This window comes from Danaus plexippus, chromosome 23 (genome assembly GCF_018135715.1).
Source record: "Danaus plexippus chromosome 23, MEX_DaPlex, whole genome shotgun sequence".
Classification (NCBI taxonomy): domain Eukaryota; kingdom Metazoa; phylum Arthropoda; class Insecta; order Lepidoptera; family Nymphalidae; genus Danaus; species Danaus plexippus.
In genome coordinates this window covers 1040574-1067446 of record NC_083551.1, presented here as the reverse complement: position 1 = coordinate 1067446, position 26873 = coordinate 1040574, and the positions used below count along the sequence as shown (strand labels likewise).

Sequence of the window (26873 nt, the reverse complement as noted above, 5' to 3'; positions counted from 1 at the left end):
TAAAAAGTCATATAATTTTTTAGATAATGAACTCGTTTTTTATAATAAGTATAAAATTTAGTTTCATATAATTATTACGCTTCAGAATTATTCGTTTTGGAATATCAATACTGATTTTAAAATTGTAGTTTAATTGAAATATCGAGCAGCCAAGAACCGTGTGTTCTTAATTCAAATTTTTGTCACTAGGCACGGAGATTCTGTTCTCTCACGTCATAGTTCAGATGCTAGTGATGGGCGTTCAAACGGTAACTGTACTCCTGATCGGTTTCCTCGTATTCAAACTAACTCTTGAAGGTTCTCTTGTGTGGGTGGTAATACTCACACTTATGAACGGACTCTGCGGGATGACGTTTGGTAAGTATTATTAATAGTACCTTTCCTAAGTTTAGATTTATATATAAATGAGCACTTATTGCTATTTTTGCAAAACTTTACCAATGCTGAACCAAAGGAATTTAAATATATTATACCGTTTAATTTTCTGTAACTACTTTTTAAAGTTACCTTCAAATACTTTAAATAGTGGTCACTATATCTTTTTCATTATTTCACGTAAGCAAATTGTTTTTGATTATTTATTTTAAAACAGACGCTTTTATGCGATTTCTCACAATATTAAGTTCTGAGGAAACCTTAAATAACGGAAAATATTCTACGTATATCGGATGAATTTCATACCATGTTTTATATAGATGGCAAAATAAAGCTTTGTACTCGTATAGATATATAAAAACCATTCTTTTTTCATTATAAAACATGTACGTAGATTGTACATAGTAGATGGTAATGATATTTTACTAGCTACAATAATGAAATCTTATTTATATTGTCTTTGAATTTAGATAATATTATTTACCTGGCTTTGATTTGCCTAATTGTATTTTCCTTAAACTACTATTATTATTCAGAAGCTTTACACTGTAAAAGCAATAAATTTAATAAAGCTAATGTTATGGAAGTTATAGAAGTGTTTGTATCAGAATATTTTTTTTCAGGTTTTGTAGTCTCATGTATATGTGATACAGAGCGAACTGCCACTTACCTCGCTCTGGGATCTTTCTTACCAATGATGTTGCTCTGTGGGATTATATGGCCAGTTGAAGGTGAAAAAAAAAATTTAAATATACCCACAAAACTCACAATAAATGCACCATAAATACACACACAGGATCACACAATTATCTATTGTAAATTATTTTTGTTCTTTAGGTGTTCAATTTAGAACCAGGAAAAAGACCAAAGCCATTTCCTTAACAATTGTTTTCATCGAGTAACTAGATGGATATAGGTTTTGAAAGTCCTGACATTCAGTTAACTATCCAATGATATTAAAAAATATTTCTGTGAAAGAAATTCTTTTATATTACATTGTTTACTCTTGGTAGCATTTCTAAGATTAACTTGACCTACGTAATATATTTTTTGAAGCTGCTTTTGTTTCTTCTTCGTCATTAAAATATTTCATATAATTAACAATATGCATCCTTATATACTATTGAATTTTGCATTTTTTTATAATTTTTTTTTGATGTTTGAAGGTATGCACAGGGTGCTTCAATGGATAAGCTATGTACTCCCACTAACGAAATCAACGGAATCTTTGAGGTCGATGCTGCAAAGGGGCTGGTCCATCGAAGTTCCTACAGTGTACTCTGGCTTTATATCAACAGTTGTGTGGATTGTTGTATACCTCACAGTCAGTATATTACTTATAAAGTTCAAGAAAGGTTGAGCTGAACGAATATAATATTATGTAATATTATGTGTACTATTATAGGAAGGGTATTTTTGATTTCTTTTGTTCTCTTCGCTTTCGATACTATTTTTTAAGTCGGTTATGTAAAGAGTTTTATATTATGACTTTTTAAAAACTACTAGTTATTAGTGGAGTCTGTTATTAAGATCAGTTAATTGTGATAATATTTCGGGTGAGGTTCACAAAGTGATATTTAATCGTAGTTAATTTTTACGGGATCAAAACTACTTGAATAATTGTAAAATTATATACAATTGAACATTTATTAATTTATTTTAATTTTATACGGTCATTTTATTGATTTGGTGTGTTGTAGAAAGAATGTATTAATTTGAACTGGGGGATTTTTTTTATGTTAAAAAAATATATATTATATACTTATATTGCATCTGCGACATTATGCAGTTTTGTAGTTAGTGTATTGAAGTAGTGTTCAATGTTCATATAAATTTGACTGTAAATATAATGTTAACAAAATTAGGTATTATGTAATAAATATTAAGAGATTAGTCGGTTTGCTCAATGTAGACATGATATATAAGAAAATAAATTTGAAATTCATTACCGTTTTTTATTAAAATAAATTTAATTATAATATGAAGTAAATTTTGGCTTACTTTATTTTTACATATATTAAACATACATACAAAACAAGTATATATATATATATATATATATATATATAAATGATTAACACAATCAAAAATAAATAAAGAAAATGTTTAGGTTACATTCTTTGGTTCCTAGACAAAATTTTACATTAGTTCAAAGTACTCTAGACACAATAATGTCTATTCCTTTCACGACTATCTCAACTTATAATCGGGAGCTGATGAACAAAGTTAAGTTTTTCATTTTATGGCTTTTCCATATTACACGAGTAAACGTAAGCGTTAGTATCCGACAAACGTAGTGAGCACACAGCGGCATTGTTGTGATAGTTTTGTTCTGCAACGCGGGCGTGTGGGTTCACAGCAACCTGTGTAAAGATATACAAATACATATATGAAACTATTAATAATCCAGTTACTTCAAATAGTTAGTTTAATTTTAATTTTAGAATTTTATTACTATTTAAGAGTACATAAAATCAATTGACAATGAAACAGAAAATAATGGGAGATGCTACAAAAACTTCGTCCCAGAATAATATATAGGTGTAAAGATCATAAATGTTTGTCTTAATTGTTTTATCATTGGTTATTATTTGACATTTTGATTTATACTTTATAACTGGTCTTCGATATTAATCTTGATATGAAGACAATTTTCTAAATATGTTTCTTGTCCAATTGTAAAAGACGCATGACATATTGCCAAGCAATCTGGGAACTTTCTATATCAAAAAATATATAAAAAAAATTGATTTCTCACTTTGAACGTATAGTCTCCTGGAGCCACGTCCGTTACATCGACCCATTGGCAGTCGATATTGTAAAGATAAATATCCGAGCAATTGATAGACACACCTAAAAACATATTTATTAGATATCTCAAGAATGATCTGCTAATTACATAAATCACAAGATAATTATACTGTTATAATAATTATTGTGTAATCGGTCCATAATGAAATAAAAATTAAATTACAACTTATGTGTTAATTTGGAGTATAAATTATATAAAGGGTCAATGCCTTTAGTATATTTTGTTTATAACTATTATATATCTAATATTCATAAATTCATACAAAAGTTTACGTATGTACCAAGAGAAACAAATGCCATGATTTTAACAACTAATATTTTAGCAGGACGATATTATAATAGCATCATAAAAAATATACACATTTGTAATCTTTTTCGCTATGAATTCCACATGCAAAACTAAAAACATTTTATATAAAGATAAAACCTTGGTCGCCGTAATTTCTGCATGAGTATTTTTTCTCGACCCCCGGCAGGCAGGTATTGTCTTCCAAGCAGAATGAGGCTTTGTGTCCCTCAGCTACTCTACGTCCCGTCATATCCAGAATATCGAAAGTAGCGAATACCTCCATACTGTGATAGTGCCTTTTAAATAATAACTACGTATGAACTATGTATAAAAAAATAATATATTAATTTTCCAGATAAAAATGTAGTGAACTTTTACACAAATGTACTTTATTTTAGCAAACATAAAACGAAATCCCTAAAGACGCAGTTAAGTAGAAAAACTAAAGCAACATGTAACAGTCCGAGTAAACATGATGAGTTCACCGGTTAAGACATAATATGTTGAATATTCAAGTTCTTATCTAAGGTTTTCATAACTTATTTGACGATATAGAAGTAACTTGCGAGTGAGTTTCAACCTTGGCTTCCTTACTAACAAAGAGCAAACACCTTGACTATTAGCTTCTATAAAAAAATAATTATATCAATTGTAAATAAGTCATGTGTACCAAACTATTGTGTGTGCGTAAATAAGTCTTACCTCAAACATAACTGAAATAGATTTTCTTAATTTGTTTCTGCGTCTAATTATAATTTAAATATAAAATATTACCATAAATTAAAGATAAAAACATGAAGACATCACGCGTTTGATATAAAAAAATTAATAAAAACTATTCCTACTTAATAAACATGCCGTGACAGATGAAAAGCTATAAATAGATTATGCATTAGGCCTACTTTGCCCTTTTAAAAACTGATAAAAAGTTTTCGCCTGAATGAAATATTAAGTACTTAGATAAAATTTTCACATAGATAAATATCAAATTTCAGATACTTTATAAAAGTTGCTATATCAAGAGATTTTTAATTTATATAAATAAATATAAAATAATGTTATAATATTTTTCTGAGTGTGAAAATAATTACAGTGTTCATTTGAATTCCTCAAACAACAATTACAATCGTTTGAATGGATTCGACATTTGGTTTCATACTTGGACTCATCTCTGAAAGCAGTATTAAAAAAAAAGACAAAGACGTCTGAGGAGACAAAACTTAAATCCTTTTTGATATAATGATTTCCATATTTAAAAATGATAGAAAATATTTTTTAAAATATATGAGCGATATGAGAAATGTAATTAGTTGCTCATTACTATTGTTAAGAGACGAAATCTCTCATCATTCCACGGATCCATCGCGTTGCAGGGAGAGGAGCTTCAACAGTACCTGGGACTTGCAGCCCAGGTGTAGGTTTAAGGGGCCCTTCAACGCGCGTTAAACGCTCACCTCGACCGTCCAAGCTCCTCTCTCCTTATGTATATTTCGTTCGTAATTACTATGTCGTAAATGTTCGTAATTACTGTCATACTTACATATGACATAAATGCCACTGCCACAAATGTTTCGGTAGATAAGGTCTGAATTCTGCGTTGCCGATATTGAGCGATGCTGCTGTGAAACGCAAAAGACGCCGCGTTTCGAATTGCCAATTCGGATTTTTTTTTTGTATCTGGAAATCGGTTATATAATTACATAAGAGCAGACAGAACACAAAGTGGTCTAAACAATAAGAATTTAAGTTCAAACAGTCTCAGTAAAAATCACTTTATGAAACTGCAATAAATACAGTATTAAATTAAAGTTATCATTTATATACTTTTACTGTAAGAAATTTCATAATGAACGAAATGTTGCGTACATGACTACAAATCAAAATGATTGATTGTTATGCTACAAACTTTTAAGTTATTCGCGAGAACTGTGTGAATATTGTTTATATGTCTACCCCTGTTTTTGTTAACAAACATTTTATATACAAGTGTCGTGTCAAAATAATTTGTTTTTTACCTCGTGACGAATATTTGATTACTGAAAAATATGTTTGACATTAGCTAGTTAATCGTGTAATCTTCATACGATTAAAATATTATAACATCACTTTCATATTTCCTCCAATAGACAATAATGAAAAGTACTTTATATGGATTTTAAGATTGCCTCTCACCAGTTTCTACTTGCCAGTCTACGCTTGAAGTCGTTAAACCAGGTATAAAGGGTGGTACGAGAGATCATTAAAAACTTACTACTGAAGGCTGTCGTAAAATTGTCGAATGGTATGAACTAATATAAAATGATATTTCAATGCTCATACATAACTATATATATATAAAAGAGCTTCCTACTTATATATACTTTTGTTTTTAAAAAAATATATATAACTTCGTAAGAAATAAATGAGATTGTAGGTTGATAAACAAGTGACATAATTGTTGCACAACGATTTCATATCTGCGAAACTATTATCAAATTTGGGATGTGCTTGTTCAAGGTAAGTTTTATAAAATGTAGGACTAATCAAATACTAGAAATCACGTCTCTAACTGGAGTTTCATAGAGAAACAACAAGATTATTGTCTTAGCCTATCTTTTCTACAATTTAAATTCTTTTAAATTATTTAGGTTTTCAGACTAGATTTTCATTTAATAGTAGCTGTATTTTGTTTTATTCTTTTTAAAAAAAGTTTATTTGTCAATTCTATCACTTATTTTTCATATATTACATTTCATCTTATCTAAATTATAGGAGTGTAATAATTCACAGATTTATTACAAGTTTATGTAAAGTAATGAACCAAGGTCTAATAAATTGTACTGTAGCTTATTTGCATGAATAACGATGTAGATGCGTATCTACCATCAAGTCTATGAGTCTACAATTGTCTTAAGTGACTCGAAACAAAGGCAAGGCAAATTTTACTAGGTTGAATTTATTGGATGTGTTTAGTATAATGATCTTGATATTAATGTTTCTTGTTAGTCCCCAACAAGAAAGTATAAGTAAACAAATATTTGGAACTAAATCTGGCAAATTGTGTAGTTATTAAGGAAATTTTTATGAGAAAAATATACATAGGTCACTAGATATAAAGGCTTACCTCATAAGCGGATTTACTCAAACAGTTTTCTTCCATTGCACACTGCAGTTGAAACATAGGTACATCTTGAAGATGGGCACTTCTTACTATAGCCAACGAATCAAGGTGAAGATCCGCTAAGTACTGAGTGCATACTACAGCAGCCACATGTCCTAAATTTTTGGATACGAATGATTAATTGTCACTTGTGTTAATTACTTATAAAGTATAAAAAAATCTAATAATGTAATAATAACAATTTTATTCTCGAATATAATCACATATCCAGAGATTTTTTATTCAAACGGGTTTGTAACAAAAAATGTGAAGCTTAGCTACAAAAATTTTTAAAATAAATGTCAAGTTATGGAGAAATTAACGTGTAAATGAAGGCCTATCGGTTCGGTAGTATCGAGTTGATTACTGATTTATGCGTTCAATATTTGAAGCTTGATGACATAAAACGAAAATACAATTTACATGTTAATTACATTAAATTATTTGAAGACAGAGAGTTACGTAGATCTTAATATTATGAAAGTTTCTCCCAGCGATATTTTGCTTTAGATTAAAAATAGTTCTCTTTTAAGTTATTATAAGTGCAGTGGTTAAATATTTATTGAAACAGAAAATAAACGTCAAAAATGTTTCCCGTCAGATCTTACCAATATCTCCTGGACAATAGGTCTGACCAAAGTTTCGATGTTTGCACATAAACAAATTAGATTCATTCCCTTCACATGCTACACCACTTAAAATTATAGCAGAGTTTCCAAAGTAATCAGTCTGTAAAGCTTGTTCAGCAAAACCGAGGGCAAGGTGTCGACAAACAGCTGCAGCCTCAAAGATAGTCCAACCATCCGGACAAATGCTACCCCAGACTCCATTGTAATAAATCTGAAGTTGCAAAATTTCTTTACATATAGAAAGGCAATACCCTTATTAAGAGTTATTGCAATAGCTTTATGCATAACTAAAAAAATAAACTTAACGACCACTCAAACATTACTACTGCTAGAGAATTGAGCATTATAGAATCGTCTGACCGAAAAATTTAATTGTCATGTCTAAATATTCATTTGTTACATATTTCACCAAATTACAGTGATTTTTACCAACAATCATAAAATATATTTTTTGGAAGTCTTACTTCAACTCTTCCTTCCCTGCTACTTCTGCCTCCTACGAGCCTTAAGCTTACTGTTCTAACATCGACAACTTCATGTATTTTTATTTTTTCCTCTTCTTCTATCTTGATGGGGATAGAATTTTTAATTTTATCGTCACATATGACACCGGCTACTTCATTGCTTTCACAGTCAGAAGAACCCCATCCAGAAAATACACATTCTGTTAGTGATTTTTCATCACCTTCGCAGACAGTGTCGTCCATCCAAAATTTTTCTTAAAAATAATAATTTTGTCACAGTTTACAATTATTCTATAAAATAATATATTATATCATTGGCAGAGAGCTTAAATATTTTTTTTTATCTGAAATACCTTAGAAATATTGTTAGAAACAACATTAATACATCTTTTGTAAGGTCACAAATAGTAACATTATCAGAAAATAATTGTTTATACTAATCAAATTAATAGGAATTCTTAATTTAATCATTTGCAATAATAAAAAAATATATTTTAAATTTAAAAATGTATTATATAACATAATATAGGTTGATGTATTATATTTTATAATATCAATTGTGTCATTATCATAATAATGTCAATGGTGAGTCCTTTTAAAGCAACAAGGACAGATGAGTTAGTCGTTTCCAGTCTAAGTAATGCATCATTATCTGTATATGATAAAGAGACAAATCTATAAGGAGGTTTGAATAATGACTTCTTATTTTACTTCTAAAACTTTTTCTGAGATAATATTTTGTTATAGAATAAATAGTACATATTAAATTACCTATTAAAAGTTAGTTTAAAAGTAAGTTTTTTTTAAAATTTACTGTCAAGGGATGAGTGGCTCATTAGGAACTTATCGTTGCATTTATATGTAAAAGTAACTAAAATAATAGATAAATCTCCAGAAATGTTTATTGTACGTGTAAGTTTCTACAATTACAAATACAGTAATTAGTGGAGATCGTTTCCAAGCCTATATACCTCATCATTCAATCCATCTAGATATTATCATTTAAAGGATTCTCTTAAAAATATAAATATATGAATTAAATAACAGAAATTATTTTCAAAACCAAAACAAGTAAGGGAATTTTGTATCGTTAAATATAGAACAGAATATATTTATGGGAAAATAAATTAAATATAAAAAATATTAACTTTTCCCGCATTAAACCTTATTATAAAAAAAAAACTTTATGCATATTATTTAGTAAAATGCTTAGCATGATCAAAAAAATCAAAATAAGCAAAAATCACTATATCAGATTTTTCCATACGAAACGCATTGAAATATTGATACCATTCTTCGATTTTATCCGGATTAAATTTTTTGTTTTTTTTTTTTCTAAGACATCGTGTAAAAAAATCTCTAATAGATTTTATGTCAACTTTACGAATATATTAAGAACTTTTCACGAGATTTATGAATTATTCTTTATTTCTTGTCTAATAAATGTAACACTTTTCTGTTTAAACAGTTATTTGTCTTTCTTTGGTAGGAAATGTATGTTATTCAAATGCCAAAATTCCGTAAGCAATATTCGTATCCACAGATTATTATTCTTACTTGCTCTCAAAAACAATCATATATTCAATTCTTATCCTGGTCACGTCACTTGTAGTTGTGTTGTTGTACTTGTAGTTATAGTTGCAGAACATATAAAATGTGCAAGGAGAATGGCTGGGTAGCGGTAATAGATTTCGAAGTTTTTATTTTTACCTAATGCGTTTACATGTTCAAATTTCTGATATTGCAAACGGCTAATTATACACAATTTGTAAAAATGTATGTACTATATATACATATATAAACATATATGTATATATATATTTAAATGTAGATGGCCAACTTTATTCACTGTTTTATATTATGTAATAATACATTTTAACTGATTATTATTTTTCTCTTATACAAAAAAAATTGTTTGCATCTTCAATAAAAAATTTCAACACTTCGTTAGGTTCCTTGAATATTCAGAAAAAGCCGTCGAAAACAAACCGCAGCTGAACTATATCACAAAATAGCTTATTTTCCATTCATAGGACTTGTTTATAAATATGTATAAATGTAAATTTGTATTTTCTACTCATAACTATTGCTTAAATTTTAGAAACAATCTTAGTTGAGACTTACTTATATTTTAATTTTTAATTTAATTTTGGGATAAAATTTAACATCATTTGAAAACCTGTCCATTGAATTATCTAACTCATTCTGAGCAAACTACTTTTAGGTTTGCACTTACAAAAAAAACACATTCTATATGTACGTTAATTTCCTTGTTAAGTTTTACCTTTTTTATTTATTTATTTTAATTTCTTTAATGGATTTTTGTAGATTTGATACGTTTTAAATATTAAAAGAATAAATGGTACAGTTTTTATTTTGGTATAATTTTTCAAAAATAATAACCGAACTTGATTGTGTCGGAGCGAGATTTAAACGACATTAATATATGCTTTCCGATTATAGTGAACTGTCAATTATATTTCAATCGTTCCAATGTAATAGAGCATAATTTGAAGTCTGAAGCCATTAGTGGTTATTAGCTGTATCAAAATTATACATTTCAATTGTCCTACGCTTTAGAAGTCTACAATATGTATATATTCAAAGTGTATGTAAAGTTTATTATTAATACAATTCTAAAATCTATGCATCTAAGGGGTAAAAGGAAATTCGAGGTTTTTATATGTAAATATAGCTTTTATATAGTTATCGTTATTATTGTGGTACTACCTTCAGTTTCACCAAACTGTCCACCGTGCGTCGCTGCGCCACTTTTATTGAAAATTCCACAAACGACTGTGGCGGCAGCTGCATCCCACGAATCATCACACACTGCACCCCATCTACCAGCGTGGTAGATGTATACATTGCCTATCAACGAAAATATTTATACATAAAATTTTAGAGAACAATAAAAAAAATATTCCTAATCCAGTATCCACTCTATCGAATTTTTTTCATTTACAACCTGGTTGTTACCATGTTTCATAGAGCGTCTTAGTCTATCTTCGTACATACTGATATATTTGAAAAAACGAAAATGAGAGAATAAAAATTTCAAACTACCTTCGTATTTATTCGATCCTCCCACTAACTTTATTCTCCCCTCCAGATATTTATTACTGTTCAACAACCTTTGAACAAAAGCCGCTCGCGTTGCTCGTTCATTTTCACTTAAGTCTTTACACAAAATTAATGCTAAACTCATTAATATTATTACAACTTTGACATTCATCACAATCATTTTATAAAACGAAACAAAAGTTATATTTGCTGCAGATTTATGAATCTTAAGAATGTTTATATATTATCACCATCAACATGTATCATTTTTAATAAACAGTCTTCCCAAATAAGAACCAGTTTTTATTGACTATAAACGACAATGTACACTTGATGTTGTCACAACACTATTTAAAACACCAGAACGATCCCGATAGAATTCTAGTTCAATGTCAAGATGGCGTCATACATTATTTCACATTACAATGAATTTCGAATAATGAAATGATCGAGTGTGGAAAACAACTTTTAATTTCCATCAACGAATTTGTAAATCATAGTATTTTCTTTTAAAAAGTTTTTCTAATTGGTAAATTAATCACGTAAATTTTATAGCAATCTCATCTTCTCTCACATCAGACCGGTATAATTATAATATAGATATAATACAGCTAAGTCAAACAAAAAAATTGTGACAAAAAATTTGTTTCATACGTCACCATTCAGTTAGTGTCTGACCTAAATATACAACGGCCATCTGTAAATTGAATCGCATCACACAGTACGGCGTACTAGTTTTTGTGGAGCCAATTAATGGACAAATCACGTTGACGTTCCATTACTTTTGTTGCTATGTTTTCATGTAAAAATATTTTTAGTTGTATTGAAATAAAGTACACATTTAATTTCTCAAACTAATACTAATCTTATGGTCATTTGTTTACTAATTGAAGATCTGTAATGGTTCAGTTGTAAGTGTGTAATGGTCTTAACTAACTCATTAAGGCTATTTTAATGAGCTTAAAATGCAAAATTTCTAAGAATCATATATAAAAAATCCATTTTCCAGCTTAAGGTCGAGTCAAACTTTTGTAAAGTATATTTTTCTTAATAAGACGTTTTGTACGATATTTTTTTAAGTTTTTGTTTTTATTATGTACAACACATTGCTTAAGAATAGAGCCGATGATTAAATAATATTTGCGTCATAGAATATATACATCAAGTGTGAATGTTAATAAATTCTTCACTATATTCATATAAATAACCAAGATATTAAGTAGCTTCATTTATTTGGAATACCTGTTGTAAAACATATTAAAAGTACTTCCAACGGACGTTTATTTTACTTAAAACAAAATTTTACAATTGCCTTTTTATTGGTATCGTTAAAACCGACTAGATGTGAAAAAATTTAATCATTGTTTTTTGTTTCCTTATTAAAGCAAAAGCAACTAACAAAAGTAAATGTACTCAAAATGTTTTTAAATCACTTAAACACGCCCTAATTATGGAACACGTTAAATATATTTCAAATTTCATTTTCCTTAGTTTGGGTTGGTTTTAACAGGAAATCCTTTCATAAATAATTTCATCCCATAAATAACGTTAAGTAAAAGCATTCTGGTTTTGTATTTTTATCAAATAAATTGACCAATAAAATAAATCGGATCTTTTCATTCGACTTCAGCAAAATGTAGACAGTTAAAATTCGAAATTTAAATTATTTGAACGTATGTCCATTCTTATCCTCCGAAAGGGTTGACGAAATCTTAGAAAATAATAGTTAGGTTATTATATATTGAATAAAAAAAAATACAGGTTGCATTCTGAAAACATAATTTTTGTTCATACAAAAACATCTTCTTTTACCTTATTTTTACATCTAAAATATTAAAACACTTTGCTACAGTTATCCTCTTGAAAAAAAAAACGGCTGCAAATAAGTGTATATAGTAATTAAAACTTTCCAAATAAATCTCAAATATCATATATATATTCAGTTTTTGATTGGGTCAAATGTCTGGAGGATTCTCGTATTGTGAAAAGGGTAGCATACGGTATCCGCGGATATTAAAAAAAGAATATTGTGATCCTGATTACACGCATCAAGGATTTATGTGGACTCAAGAAGAATAATGTTTGCTAATTTTTATTCTGATATGTCTGTTTTTGGATACGGATAAGATGAACGAAATAATAGACGTTTTATACAATTTAAAATTATGTTTAAACTTCAGTTGTATATGTATGTTATATAAACATGATTTGTTTAGACCTTTGAGAATTAGGTTTGGCCACACCAATTCTCAGCGGAGCGAGCTAGCTAGTTAGTTTCTAACAAACCGCAATCCAAAATTCTATCATCTTCTATGTACAGACAACTCAAATATAGAAACATGTATTAAATTAATAAAGTAGGTGAGAACTCAATCATTTCATAAACATTGTTAAACGTTACCTTATGCTTTCAAATTTGATTTTTTTTTTTTGATTGCTAAAGTACGATATCAAACAATTTATCCTGAGTCTTCATTATATGTAAATTAACCTGAACTTACGTCAGGTGCGTAACTTCCTTTGGGTTTTTATTATTAAGTCTTATATGATTATTATTATACAGTTATAATATTCAGGTGGTAAAGTGTAGCTGTGGTCAAGTTAATACAGCTCGAACATGGACTGGCTCGACCGGAAGAGTAACACCCTCTCACAGAAGATCGGCGTGAAGTAGTCTTTAATCCGAGAGTGAGAAAGCCGAATGCCCTTTCCCTTCTCCCATACTCTCCTCCCTCTTCCACAACCAAGATTTGCAACGCATCCACAACAAATCTCATGTTACAAATGTCCATGGAAAACGGTGACTACCTTCCATTAAGTAGGCCACCTGCTCGTTTGCAACCTTTGAAATAAAATATAAAATAAAAACCCAGGCAGTGCTCTTACTTACAGCGTGTTAGGTGTTCGAAATACGCGATACAAATCAAAACGACGTAAGTCGACACAATTTTTTTTGTATGTTTACATGTAAAACTCGATTGTTAGCTTCCACACGGACTCAAAATAAAAATAAAAACTCGTTTATACAAAAGCTATACTATGATTTATTAACTACCGTTCATTTTTAAAATCTTTGTACTTGAATTTGATATTGATTGATATTTATTTGTGATGTCTCGTACTAAATATTCCAAGCAGCAAAACAGGAAATACTTATATTATTTTGGATTCTTTGGAGACTTGCGTTTGTCTTGCAACCCAATTCAAGTTTTGAGGTCATTTTGATATGTTTTGTGTTTAGTATAAAATTATATATATATTTTTTTTTAATAAAGTTAATTTAGAAGCTGTTTATCTAAATCTTAAGAATAAATGGTTTTATGTTCACTGGTTACTGAAAAGGGTGATAATCTGACGTAGGTTAAATTGGACCGGTATCGCTAAAGTGATACTCCGTTTTAAGATGTTTTCTCGGGACAAAGAATCGTTTACCTAAAAGTATAAATAAACGTATTATACTGTAATTAGTTCATTTTCTTTTATTATATTTAAAGTATATATAATTTATTACAACTAACAGTTTCAAAAAAAATCGTAAAATGTGTTAACTATTTTAACATTTTGTATATATTTTTATTGATATTGATTTAAAAATAACGATAATGTTCTTTTTATTTACTGATAATGAATAGCAGGAACATTAGTTTCAAAATTGTTTACGTAGTTCTTAAATCATAACAAGCTTCATTGAGTACTAAGAACGCAGTGAACTGGATGTCCAAAAAGTATAAAAAAAATGTATGCATATTTCTAAAATATTTTTTCATTTCTTATAGTAACAATTCACCCTATTTACACTCAGATCACGAGGGAAGTCCGGTCGTAAATAACGCAACATGACTGTGGTTTCGTGGTGTATGCCGGTACGTTAAATAAACAAAGAACTTTTAGAAGACAAATTATAGTAATATTTAAAATAAGTAAAGCCATTTATATATAGTTATTTTAATCTATTTACACAAGCAATTTTCTTTTTCGTACCTGCAAGTATTGACTAGCCATCCGTTTTTTATTTTATGTTTAAACACACATGCATATATTGTGAAGAAAAAAAAGATAATAATGAGCGATAAATAATTCCAGAAATGGACGTTCAAAGTATAAAAAGTATTTTATAGAAAAAATTATGACATATATGAATCTCTTTTCGTTTGAAACTATTAATAATCTAAATAACTAAAGGTGACCGTTTACAAAGTTTTCATTAAAATTTCATGTTTTCAGATTATTGTTGTGTTAGATATGGGCCCCTTAAGCCTACAGCTGGGTCGCAAGTTCCATGCACTGTTAGGGCTCCTCTCCCTGCAATTCTACAATTTTCAATATCTTTAATTCATTCTTTCTATGCTGTAGATTTCACAACATGTATTTCCTATATATACTGTTACGTAGAAAATCTCATTTATTGTTTTCATTAGACATTTAGAATATTTTTTGTATGTCCATCGTGTACGACTACGCTAAAGCATTTGATTGCGTGCTATGGGAAAACCTATGGAAAGTGAAGGAACCCTGGTTATAGGGGTACCCCGGAACACCTAATAGATTTTATCCGCAACCTCTACGTTAACAACCAATCTTATGTCAAGCTGGACACCGACTGTTTAAATGTGTTCCAAACTAAGAAAGGTACAAGGCAGGCCTGCATTTTATCTCCCTTGCTTTTTAATATACATGAAGAATACGTCATAAGGAAATCCCTTGAGAACTGGAATAAGGTTTTTCAATTGATGGAAAACGCCTGTCCAATTTACGCTACGTAAATGACACAGTTCTTCTGTCTACAGACATTGAAAACATGATCACCATATTAAATAAGTTAGAGGTGGACAGTGGAAAATTATGTCTAAGGATAAATCGTCAGAAAAACAAACTCATGGTAGTTGACCGCGCTCTCAAACTATCAAATGCTCAGACTGTCCAGGGCATTGAGCAGGTTGACAGTTTTTTTTATCTGGGCTCAAAAATCTGTAACGATGGTAGCTGTGTTCCAGAGATCCAACGACGCATCGGAATGGGAAAAGGTGAAAACCTGAAGAAGTTGGTCGTAGTGGGTAACATAGAGGGCAAAAGAGTCGAAGGTTGTCCACTTACTCGATGGGCTGTTAAGGAAGCCACCTCCTCAAAAACTTTTTACCAGGCTATGAGGGCAACAGCGGACTAGAACAAACAGCGTCAAATCGTTCGTTGCGGGATATCACATGGCCACGATCAACGGTAATGAGGGACCGATAAGGGAGAGTATTCGCCATAGATAATAATAACTGGATATTTTTAACCATTCTGATTACTTCTGATTGTTTGAAATTGAATGATTTCACACTTCTTAGTATTAACACAAAGGCGTACAGGGTAATTGAATTTACAACTGTATTAAATTATTTTTCTGGGTATGTATCAGCTGCTCACGAGTACTTTTCATGTATACAAACCATATTTGTTGTATTATTCATTTATAAAGTACTTTCAGCGCTGTTTTAATATATAGAGCAGGATCATACTTGGGTAACGAATTTTTGGTAAATTTGAGAGTTTCAGCAATCCTTTTTAAGCTTTTCTTGTAAAGTGAGATAAACACTGAATGCATACATAATTATATCAATTTTGAGTTTTAAAGTAATGTCTATAAGATATTAATAGTAATAATTGAAAAGCATGAAGTAAAGTAAATTTTATTCTCAAAGACCCTTAACATATGAATTAATAAGCCTTCCGCTTTTAAGTTATTTAAAAGAAAAATAATCGCGAGTATGTGTAAATTATTTTTTATTCAAGTAAATTTTGTAAGAAAAAAAATTAAATAAATTTTTCAATATTCTTAATAAAACAAAAATTTTGGCACTAAAGTTTATTTTAAAGTTTATTTGCAGAACAAAAGAAATATTAACTTATATAAATATTAACTAAGTAAAAATAAAATAGCTTGTTATTAACAATATGATGACCTCGTTACAGATAAACATTGGAAAGAGGGGACAGTTTTATCAAATCATAGATTTTGTAGGACAAATACTTTTTCGAATAATTTAGAAAATTATCTTAATTATCTTGGGATTAAACAAAAACTTAATTAGGAATAATTATTTGATAATCATCGAATTGTACTATTTACCCTCGTTACCTCTGTTAACTACCACAATCGAGAGTTTTTTACAGGAAATTTTTCGCAGCTAATCATAATGAGTTTATTAATGAAAGAAAGTCTTGTTAGTAATTAAGTACAAAGTTTACCATTGGTCTAGGACTATTATATGAAATATTAATTAATTTCAAAATATTTATAACATCTCGTATATTAGAAAAAAGTTTACACCCTTAATTAGGAGGTGGTAAAGCCGAGCTGTAGTCATGTAACTACAGATCGAACATGGGCTAGCTCGTTCGGGGAAGTACCACCCTTTCACAGAAGATCGTCTTGAAGTAGCCTTTAATGGCTGCGTTTCGTCCGATGAGTGAGAGAGCCGGTTGCCCTTTTTCTATTCCCACCTTTTCCTATTCCTAAAAAAACTAAGGTTAGCAACGCACCCGCAACAGAGATGTAGCTGATGTCCATAGGTGACGGTAGCTACTGCCCACCAAGTAGGTCATCTGGTCGTTTGCCAAGTTTAACGTTAAAAAAATATGCGACTAGTTTGTCTTATTGCTTGGTATCTTCTACAGAGAAAATATGTTAGAGTTCAATATAATGTGGTTTTATTATAAACATACTGTTTTTAAATTAAATCTCTTGTATTCAATAGCAGGTAAGATAAATAAGTATTATTTAAACAGAGACTTAATAATAATATCATGAATAACATGATGAATGATAATAAAAAGAGAAAATCATCAGTACTTTACGAAGATAACGAAGTAATGAAACATTTGCACCTGAAAGGAAAATATAGTGCATCTAACCAATATTACATTTGGAAGTCTCTGGAAAATGTATAATTACATTAACGCTCCAATATATATTAAAATATTTATCAAATAACTGAAGTTTTTTTATCTATTCGATTATTTTACAGGAAGAAAGTCCATCACTTTTATCGCTTTACATTTTGCAAACAAAAGAAAAACCAATTCATCTATTATTATGGCCACTGATATTCTTCGAACTATTTTTCAGAACTCCCAACGAATAATAACATATTATATTCATGAAAAGAATTTCATGAATATGATATGCGTCATCACATTTATGAACTCGTGTAAAGGTAATAGATATACTTAGCTGAGGTCTTATAATGCACTCTTTTACCCTGACAACAAATTTTATTTGTTAATAAGCATGTACCTTTTTTTTATTGCCAAAGGATTCAGTGTAATTAAAAGATTTAAAGCAATTGGATTAAAATAACAAACAGTACTTAAAAAATATATCTTTCTACTTATGTATGAATTAATGACGATGGTGATTAACTCGTCTTAGATGTACGTAAGCATTTCAAGGGCAGGGCATTCGCATGTATTAAATTTTATTTTTATTTTGAGGATATTTGGAGGATAGACCTATGTGATTCAAAAGTTTATAAAAGACAGTCTGCCTTTTTTTTAATTTAAGACATTAATGTTATTGACTTATTTTAATTTATTGTTTTATAGACATACTAGCAGACCCGACAGGCCAAGGACCTGGGTAAGGTATATTATTTGTTTTTAAAACCATAAATCATGGGTTATAATAATAAGGTCCTGATTTTAGACTAATATACGTCTAATAAAAGATTAAAATATGCTTAGAAAAAGTATAGTTTTATAATAAAGGTATATTATAATAAAATGTTATGTTTACCGGTCACTCTTCAAAATGTTTGATTTTATAAGAACCACGTTACAATACAAACATAAAAATAAATAAAATAGTAAAATCGATCTCGACGTCCACGCGTGTTGGCGTGACCAAGCGGAATAGAAAAGACTATCAATTAAAGGTACTATCTTATCTTCTTTAATTCTTAAATTTCTCTGAAAATATAAATTACACAATTGCTTACCGTTAAACTGTGTTGATAACTATAAAATTTTTCTGACATGCAAGTCTGAATTTTAGTAATTTTATGAGTACGATAAGAAATTACTTTTTGCAAAGCAATACTTTTATCTAGTCATCACAAAGGCCTGCAAAGCCATACTTTTATCTAGTCATCACAAGATTACTGTCACTGTAAAGAAAACGAGTACTGGGATAAAATGTTAAAAATAAACGAGAGAGATTGAAGCGAAAAATTTATTTTGTTATTAAGTGTGTATGAGTATTAATTTAAATTTTTATTATTAATATCTGACAAGTACATATTATCTTCATATAAAATAAATATAAATTATTTTATTACTTATATATTTCCAATGAAAACCTTTAATTTGGTCCCAATACCTACAAAATCATAAAAATAACATCTTATTATTTAACTAAATGACATACCTTTCACAGCCATTGTCTGCAATATCTACTTCCGATAGACTAGTTTTTTTAAATAATGAAACTTTTTTACTTCATATTCAATGGTTATATTTTAACATAAAAAATCAGGGTAAATAAGATATTATAATTTGCTATATGCCAGGTAAAGTGAGATATAAGAAGAAAGTTCAGACAACTGAATACATACCAGTGTAATAAGGTCTGTTACAACCTTGAACAATTAATATTCATACATTTCATGCCGAAAAATATTCTAAGAAAGATAGATAATTATAAACTATACATATATTAAGGCTCGGTCAAAATCAAAATTATGAAGGTTTCCAACAGGGAATCATTTAAGATATATCAAATAAATATTGAAACTGATTTTACAGACCCATTTACATCTCCAGAGATTCAGTTCATTAAAAATAAAGCAAGAAGAGAGTTAGCACTGGTTAACAGTTTTACTTCCAGTTATGTATAGTATCTTGCTACAGTAAATTGAAATACAAAACATATAAAGTTAAGAAAAATCTACTGATCTCATGTTTTCACTTTTTGTGAATAGATAGTTGCCTAATTTGATTTTTTTTTATAGGCCTTCTTTATTTCATTTAAAAAAAATCATAAACTACTTGTATTGATATTGGATCTAGTAAGATAATTAATAATAATAATAATTCTGAGAGGCCGAAAACATTTTATAGCAATTGTAATCTAGGTTAAAGATATATTCGTTTAAGACCCTACGATGCTAGAGTAATAAAACCCCGGTCATGTTTATGACACTTAAGATTTTTGTAACTTGTCTAATACTTCCCCATCTGTTATTTTATTACTCATGATGATGATGATTAAGCTAATAGTGATGACGCCGACGAAAATACTGCTCCTGTACGACGAAGAAGGATAATGCATCGTAAAGATGATTACAAGCTTTCCCTGCTCAAATTCAAAGATGTGGAAGAATCTATGGAAAAGTTTAGTGGTGATGATCACTTCAACGTAAAAAGATGGTTAGATGATTTTAAATTAATAGCTGAACCGTGTAAGTGGGCGGATATATAAAAAGATATAAAGACAGGGATCACATTAAAGAAATCATTAAAAGAAGAATTTGAAGAATTGGTTGATGGTTACCAACATCATAGCAAGTTACCTCAAAGAAAAACAAACCGGATGAGAACTACCAGGCGTATATACACAAAATGCTAGATATTACTTATCAAGCGGATGTTGATATTCGTTCAGTGATTCAATATATTATTGACGGAATTCCTGATGAATCAAATAATAAATCAATACTCTATGGTGCAAAGAATATGCTTCAACTAAAAGAAAAAATGTCACTATATGAAACCATGAAACGTAGTTAAGCAAAAATTTTAAAATAATAAAAGGCAGGGATACAAGGACAATAAGAAGAAAAAAGCTTCAGATAGTGATAAAAAAGTGAAAAGTTGTTTTATTAGTAGCACGAAAAACCTTTTAAATTATGCTTTTCTATCAAAAGACAAAGAGGTTAAGTGTTTCGAGCGCTATGAACATGGCCATATTGCTGCAAAGTGTCTTCATGGATCATCGAAAGCCGGTCAAAAGGAGACCAATATCGTTTCAAAGGCAACTAGAAAGAAGTTTCAATCAACGAGATTCAACTTACGGCGCTGATAGATACGGGCAGCGACTTAACTTTATTGAGAACCGAAGAGTATATTCAAATAAGTTCACCTATATTACTTAAGAATAATGTTAAGTTTGATGGTATTGGGTCTTCTTCTAATGAAACGATTGGTGAATTTGTAACTGACGTAATAATAGATGGGGTCAATTTCAATGTTAAATTTCACGTCGTCTCAGGTAAAATTTTAAAGCATGCGGTTATTATACGCACTGATTTTCCTTTCATTATCTTCTGCAATAGTAGACATAATATAATGTGGCCATTGACTTTCTAGTTGTAATAACCAATGTGGCCCAGTGGTCCATAGTGATTTTTTTTATAAATTCCACTGGAGTTTGTCCTCTTGAACAGGCATCTGCAGGACTGTCTTCAGATTTTATATGTCTCCAGCTGGTAATTGATGTCTTGGCTTGTATTTCAGGTACTCAATTGGCAACAAATATTTTAAGTTGATACAAAGGAGTTTTTATCCAATTGAGTGTGATGGTTGAAACGGACCACATTATGACTTTAGATTATTAAACTGGTAATATTTCTCCGATAGTTTTACAAAGAGTAGCTAGCATTAGAGCAGTACACATTTCTAATCTTCCTAGTATTTGTGTTCGTAAAGACGCTACCTTGGTTTTAGCGCATAGAAGATTTACCTGTATTTTACCTGAAGAAGTAAATTGTCTTAGGTATATACATGTCAAGTAAGCCTTCTCACTGGCATCCGGAAATCCATGTAATTGAATATTACAGGTATCTACCAGTACAAGTGATCGTTTGTAGTTTATTTCTGGAATTTGATTCAACTCTGTAGTAAAAGGTCTGCCATGCATTTTGAATATGCCGCGGCAATTCTGGATCCCAAGTAACTTCTTAACGCGAGCATTCTTGTAGAATCAGTCTAGCAGCCAGAATATGTGGTCCTAATAATCCTAGAGGATCAAAAATTTCAGCTAAGATAACTCTCATGGTTACTTTAACTGGAAGTTTGTTTAATTTATAAAATAGCAAGTCTCACTGTGTTTGCCAATATATGCCAAGAGTTTTGAGCATTGTATGTACTTCAATGTGTAGATTTTTATTTATGTGTTCTTCTGGTAATCCTTCAAGCACCTTTGGTTCATTTGAAGCCCATTGTCTGATCTTAAATCTACCTCTTTGTAAGAGCTATAACAAATCGTTTCTAATTTTTATGGTCTTACAATGGATTTCATACCTGCAATCAAGTCATCGACATAGAATGCTTCCTTGACGATCTCTGCTTCTTCAGGAAAATATTGTTTAGCGTCTTAAGCTACTTGTTCCAGTGTACGTATCGCTAAAAAGGTTGCTGATGTTACCAAATGAGTCGACAGTTAGTTGATAGTCCTTGTTTGCTCCTGATTTATCCCTCCAGATAATTTTGAGATATTTGCAATCCTGTGGTCTCACCCACACGTACCGAAACATTTTTTCAATGTCACCAACTAGTATAATTGGATGCATCCTGAAACGAATCAAATGAATAAATAACGCTTTCTGTAGAGTAGCTCCTGTTAATAACATATCATTTAATGATAATTCAATGCTAGATTTTGCTGATCCATTTTTATGGATTCATACTTTAGTTGTGTTGCTTGATTCTTTCAGGACTGCATAGTGAAGGAGCTAAAATTCTCCTTCACCTGCTGAATTGTAAGATAGTTCCATAGGCCCTAAGTCGAGGTATTCTTGCATAATGTTTTTGTATTGTTTTGCAACTCAAGATTCGTTTTGAATTTGTTTTCTAATGATTTGAATCCATTGAGAGCTTGTGTTTGAGTCTCTCCGAGCAGTGATTGCTTGTAGCTAAATGGAAGAGCCACAACATAACTTCCATCATTGTTACGAGTTGTATGAGTGTTATAATGTTGTTCATATAAATTTTCTTCTACAGATAAATGATTATTAAGTTTGGGTCCATCTTCTATTGCCCATGTCTTAATAAGTTGTTGAAGTGCTTGTATTGTTTGGTTTTGATATTTTCGGACTTATTATTTAATGATATTGCTCCACCGATGACCAACCGAATTGTGTATTTTGTAAAAATATATCTGAGCTCTCTGGTACTGACATATCTTTTTGTCCAGGAATGAATGCTGATAAAGCTGGTCTTGTCCCAATGAGAAGGTCAATATTGCCTGGTACATTGAATGTTGGAACCGCTAGGTTGATTTTGTCTGATAAATTAAACTTGAATTTATCAATATAATTATAAGGGTGTTATTTTGTAATTTCTGGAACAGTATAGAGTTCCAAATGTCTTTTAAAATTATTAAATCTCGATTGAATTGTTGTTTTGAGTCTGAACGAAGTTTTTATGTCGTTTTTATGTTAGAGACGTTTTTATGTCACCGAGTCCACCAACTGCTATAAAATATTTTCATCTAGTATATTTATTAGTGCAATAACCATTATTTCTTCAACTTTTTCTCTATTTAGAAGAACTACGCCCTTAGTTATCGGGCTTGATGACGTCAAAAGTCAATCCTTCTTTTCTTCATTCTTTGTATTTCCTTTTTCCAAGTGTAGTATCGTACTATGCACTTTTCCACACTTGAAACAATTAACTCCGTGGCACTTATTAGTGCGATGATTGTTTCTTAAGCAAATTAAGCAAAGATTGGTTTTTCTTGCTGCATGTTTCTTTGAGGTACTGTTTATTCAAGTAATTTTTGCTTCTTTCCGTAGAAAGGTAAGTAGATCATCAAAATTGCGTTTTGTTTTGCTTATTTCTCTTCGATACCACTCTTATTTGGTTGTATTATTCAATTTGGAAATTGTGTGATATAATAAGGGGGTATTCAATTGGTCGGTTGGTTCACCTAACACTTTCAGACCATGACCATGCACTAAGATTTCTTTCATTATTTGACGGATAGATTCACCTGAAATGTTTTGAATTTTTGGAATGGCAGCCAGCAATTTGAAATGTCTTGCAATTATCGTTTTCTTATTGTTATGTGTTGTTTCAAGAAGATCCCACGCTTCTTTATAGTTGTCGTTTATAGCTTCATGGCCCACGATAATGTTTGGTGCCTCACCAAATAGTGCATCTTGCAAATATGACATACGTGTACCGTCAGATATATCAACCCGCTCATACACTTTTGACTTGAACCAATGGGAACATGATTTCCATTCTTCAAGTTTGCCATCAAATTTGCGTAACTCTCGTTTAGGCATTCTTGTCAGATTGTGGGCAAGATTTTGATTGCTACTACTCTCTGAGATAGCTGGAGTCACCGATCCGAATGAAGATTAACTGTAATACAAAATTAATACATAAAATAGTAAAATTGAATTTAAAGTAAAGAGGGTGGTGTCAATATGACGATAGTAGAAGTGACAAATTTATATAGAGAAACATGCTTTGACACAGTGAGGTAGCGTTAGTGGCCCATAAGGATCAGCTAGCTTGGGACCTATTTTTTATCTCATGCTCTTTACTGAGGTCACAAATAATTTTTATGAGGGTTCCATATATGAAGCAATAGAAATCTAGATAACAAAAGTAAAAGTAAAGGATCAACGTAGATTTTTTTTTTATTTTGTAAAGATTAATAAATAAAAATAAAACATTTTTTGAAAAAAGAGTGTTTGTAAAATCATAAATTTTGAAGCGTGAGAGAATCTTCTTGTACAATTGTTTTGCAGATGTTTTGAAAGTTATAAAAATGTTGTATTTAACAAACATTATATTTTACCGTACGTCTGTTTGTTGTTTGTCTTGGTTTCGAACAGTGTTATAAAAACTGAAATATTATAAAAAAAAAAGATTTCTGGTTTAAAGGTTGAGAGGGTCGTTAAAAACTGAGTTGACTGTATTTTAGGTATAAGAAAGTATGGTAAGCAAGAAGAATGTTAAGATTACAACAGGGGCCTTAAGAGCAATGGTCCGGTAGAGAGTGTTAATGGCACCATTATTCCTTTATTGACAAAAGTGGACTCCAAAATCTCAAGAATGGTATAAGCATCTAAATACCGAATAAAAATATTTAAATGCAACAGTAGTACTGGATCAACACCATTCAAGCTATTATTTGAAACTAACATGCGTTTAAGAAACGATCCCAAAATACGTACAATTATCGAAGAAGAATGGGTAAAAATATTTGAAGAAGAACTAGACAAAATACGGAAGAAAAAATCAAGAAAATTCAAGAATATAATTTGCAAACATATAATAACAAGAGAAAATAAGCTACTAATCACTAAGGAGATGATCAAGTGGCAATAAAACGTACGCAATTAAATCCAGGTTTAAAGGTACTCCTTGGACTAATCCTCGATAGTCGGTGGAACTTCGGGCCGCACTTTACACGGCTTGCCCCTAGGTTGTTGGTCACCGCTTCTGCACTCTCGCGCGTGCTGCCCAACCTGGGGGGGCCCGAATGCTCATGCCGGAGACTCTACATGGGGGTCTTACGGTCGATGGCTCTATACGCTGCGCCCGTGTGGGCAGAGGCCCTGACGGCCCGCAACGTCGCTGCGCTGCGAAGGCCGCAGCGCGTGATGGCTATTAGGGTCATAAGAGGGTACCGTACAACCTCCTTTGAGGCAGCGAGCCTCCTAGCCGGATCCCCCCCCTGGGACCTCGAAGCAAAGCTCCTCACGTCGCTCTATTGGTGGCGCGTAGAGGCGGTCGAGCGAGGCGAACTCCTGATGCCTCGACAGATTGAAGCACGGAGGGCGGAGCTCCGCCAGGTCCTAGTGGCAGAGTGGCAGACGCGCTTAGCGCAACCCACGGCGGGTCACGCCGCTGTAGCGGCGGTAAGGCCTGTTATCGAGAGGTGGCTCAATAGGAGCCACGGCGCCCTCAGCTTCCGGCTGACGCAGGTACTCACCGGACACGGGTGTTTCGGGAAGTACCTTTGTCGTATAGGCCGGGAGCAGACGTCCCAGTGCCACCATTGTGGTGACGGCCGCAATGATACGGCGCTGCATACGTTGGCGGAGTGCCCAGCTTGGGCCGAGCAGCGCCGTGACTTGGTCGCGGCTATAGGTGATGCGGGAAATCTCTCGCTTCCGACTGTAGTGTCTGCTATGGTAGGGAGCGAGTCAGGGTGGTGTGCCGTCGCCACCTTTTGCGAGGCTGTGATGCTCGCAAAGGAGGCGGCGGAAAGAGAGAGAGAGGCTGCCTTCTCTCTCCCCTCCCGCAGCAGACGCATTGGGCGCCGAAGGGTGGCTGAATTCCGGCCACCGTAGAGCGCGGCCTGTGGACGACAGATTCGGGGCATCGTGTCGTCCGAACAGTTGCAGGCTTCGAGGCGGCGGCGTGTGTCCCGCGCGCGCCTCATAGTTGAGTCCTGTGGCCGGGTGACGGCCGCAGAGCGGCTGACGGGGCCCACCTGACCATCTGGTGGGTTAATACTTGTCGGGGGGGTGGCGACGAATGCTTTGGCGATACCCGCCCCTTTGACATACGGGTACATGAGGAACGCGGGTTGGTTTTTAGTCAGTAAGAGTCTGACAGTCCCCTTCGCCCTTCCCCGAGGGCGACGGGGCTCCATGAGGATTTTCCAACCCGAAAACAAAAAAAAAAAAAAAAAAAAAAAAAAAAAAAAAAAAAAAAAAAAAAAAAAAAAGGTTTAAAGGTACTCCCTAAATACTTCGGTCCATATCGAATAGTTCAAGTCTTGCGAAATGTTCGATATGTAGTGGCTAAGGTAGAAGAGCATGATGGTCCAAGAGAAATAACAACCTCAACTGATTATTTAAACCCCAGGCTGATGATGACCAACACACTGATTCGAATTCATATGATTTAATTGAAAGTAACTCTGGAAGTCAAGTAACGAACAACAAGTTACATCTGGGGTCAGATGTTGTTCAGGATGGCCGAATGTAGTATCGGGAACGTCGTGGTATGAATGTGCACATGTGTTTTTTTCTTTTTTGTTGTTTTCTTCTTTTACTTTTAGTTAAAGTATTTTATTACATTGTAAACTAAGAGCTTTTATGACACTGCGATGCTAGAGTAATAACACCCCGGTCATGTTTATGACACTTAAGATTTTT

General features: G+C 31.7%; 2 protein-coding genes across 2 annotated transcripts in view; one reads left to right on the top strand and one right to left on the bottom strand.

Annotated features, from left to right (window-relative positions):
- The window catches only part of LOC116774814 (ABC transporter G family member 20), a 41343-nt gene extending 39023 nt beyond the window's left edge, over positions 1 to 2320 (top strand). Inside the window, exons 14-16 of the mRNA XM_032667578.2 lie at positions 190 to 357; positions 999 to 1106; positions 1542 to 2320. Of these exons, the coding sequence (XP_032523469.1) occupies positions 190 to 357; positions 999 to 1106; positions 1542 to 1735 (470 nt within the window). The 3' untranslated portion in view covers positions 1736 to 2320. The remainder of the gene's footprint in view (positions 1 to 189; positions 358 to 998; positions 1107 to 1541) is intronic.
- Positions 2310 to 11126, bottom strand: LOC116774828 (lysyl oxidase homolog 2B). The gene is made up of 9 exons (XM_032667601.2): positions 10774 to 11126; positions 10438 to 10578; positions 7708 to 7961; positions 7223 to 7454; positions 6579 to 6730; positions 5016 to 5152; positions 3614 to 3771; positions 3134 to 3228; positions 2310 to 2738 (listed from the first exon to the last, which is right to left on the bottom strand). Exons 1-9 carry the CDS (start codon positions 10949 to 10951, stop codon positions 2616 to 2618), a joined length of 1470 nt encoding a protein of 489 aa, XP_032523492.2. The 5' UTR covers positions 10952 to 11126; the 3' UTR covers positions 2310 to 2615.
- Between the last annotated feature and the right edge of the window lie 15747 nt (positions 11127 to 26873).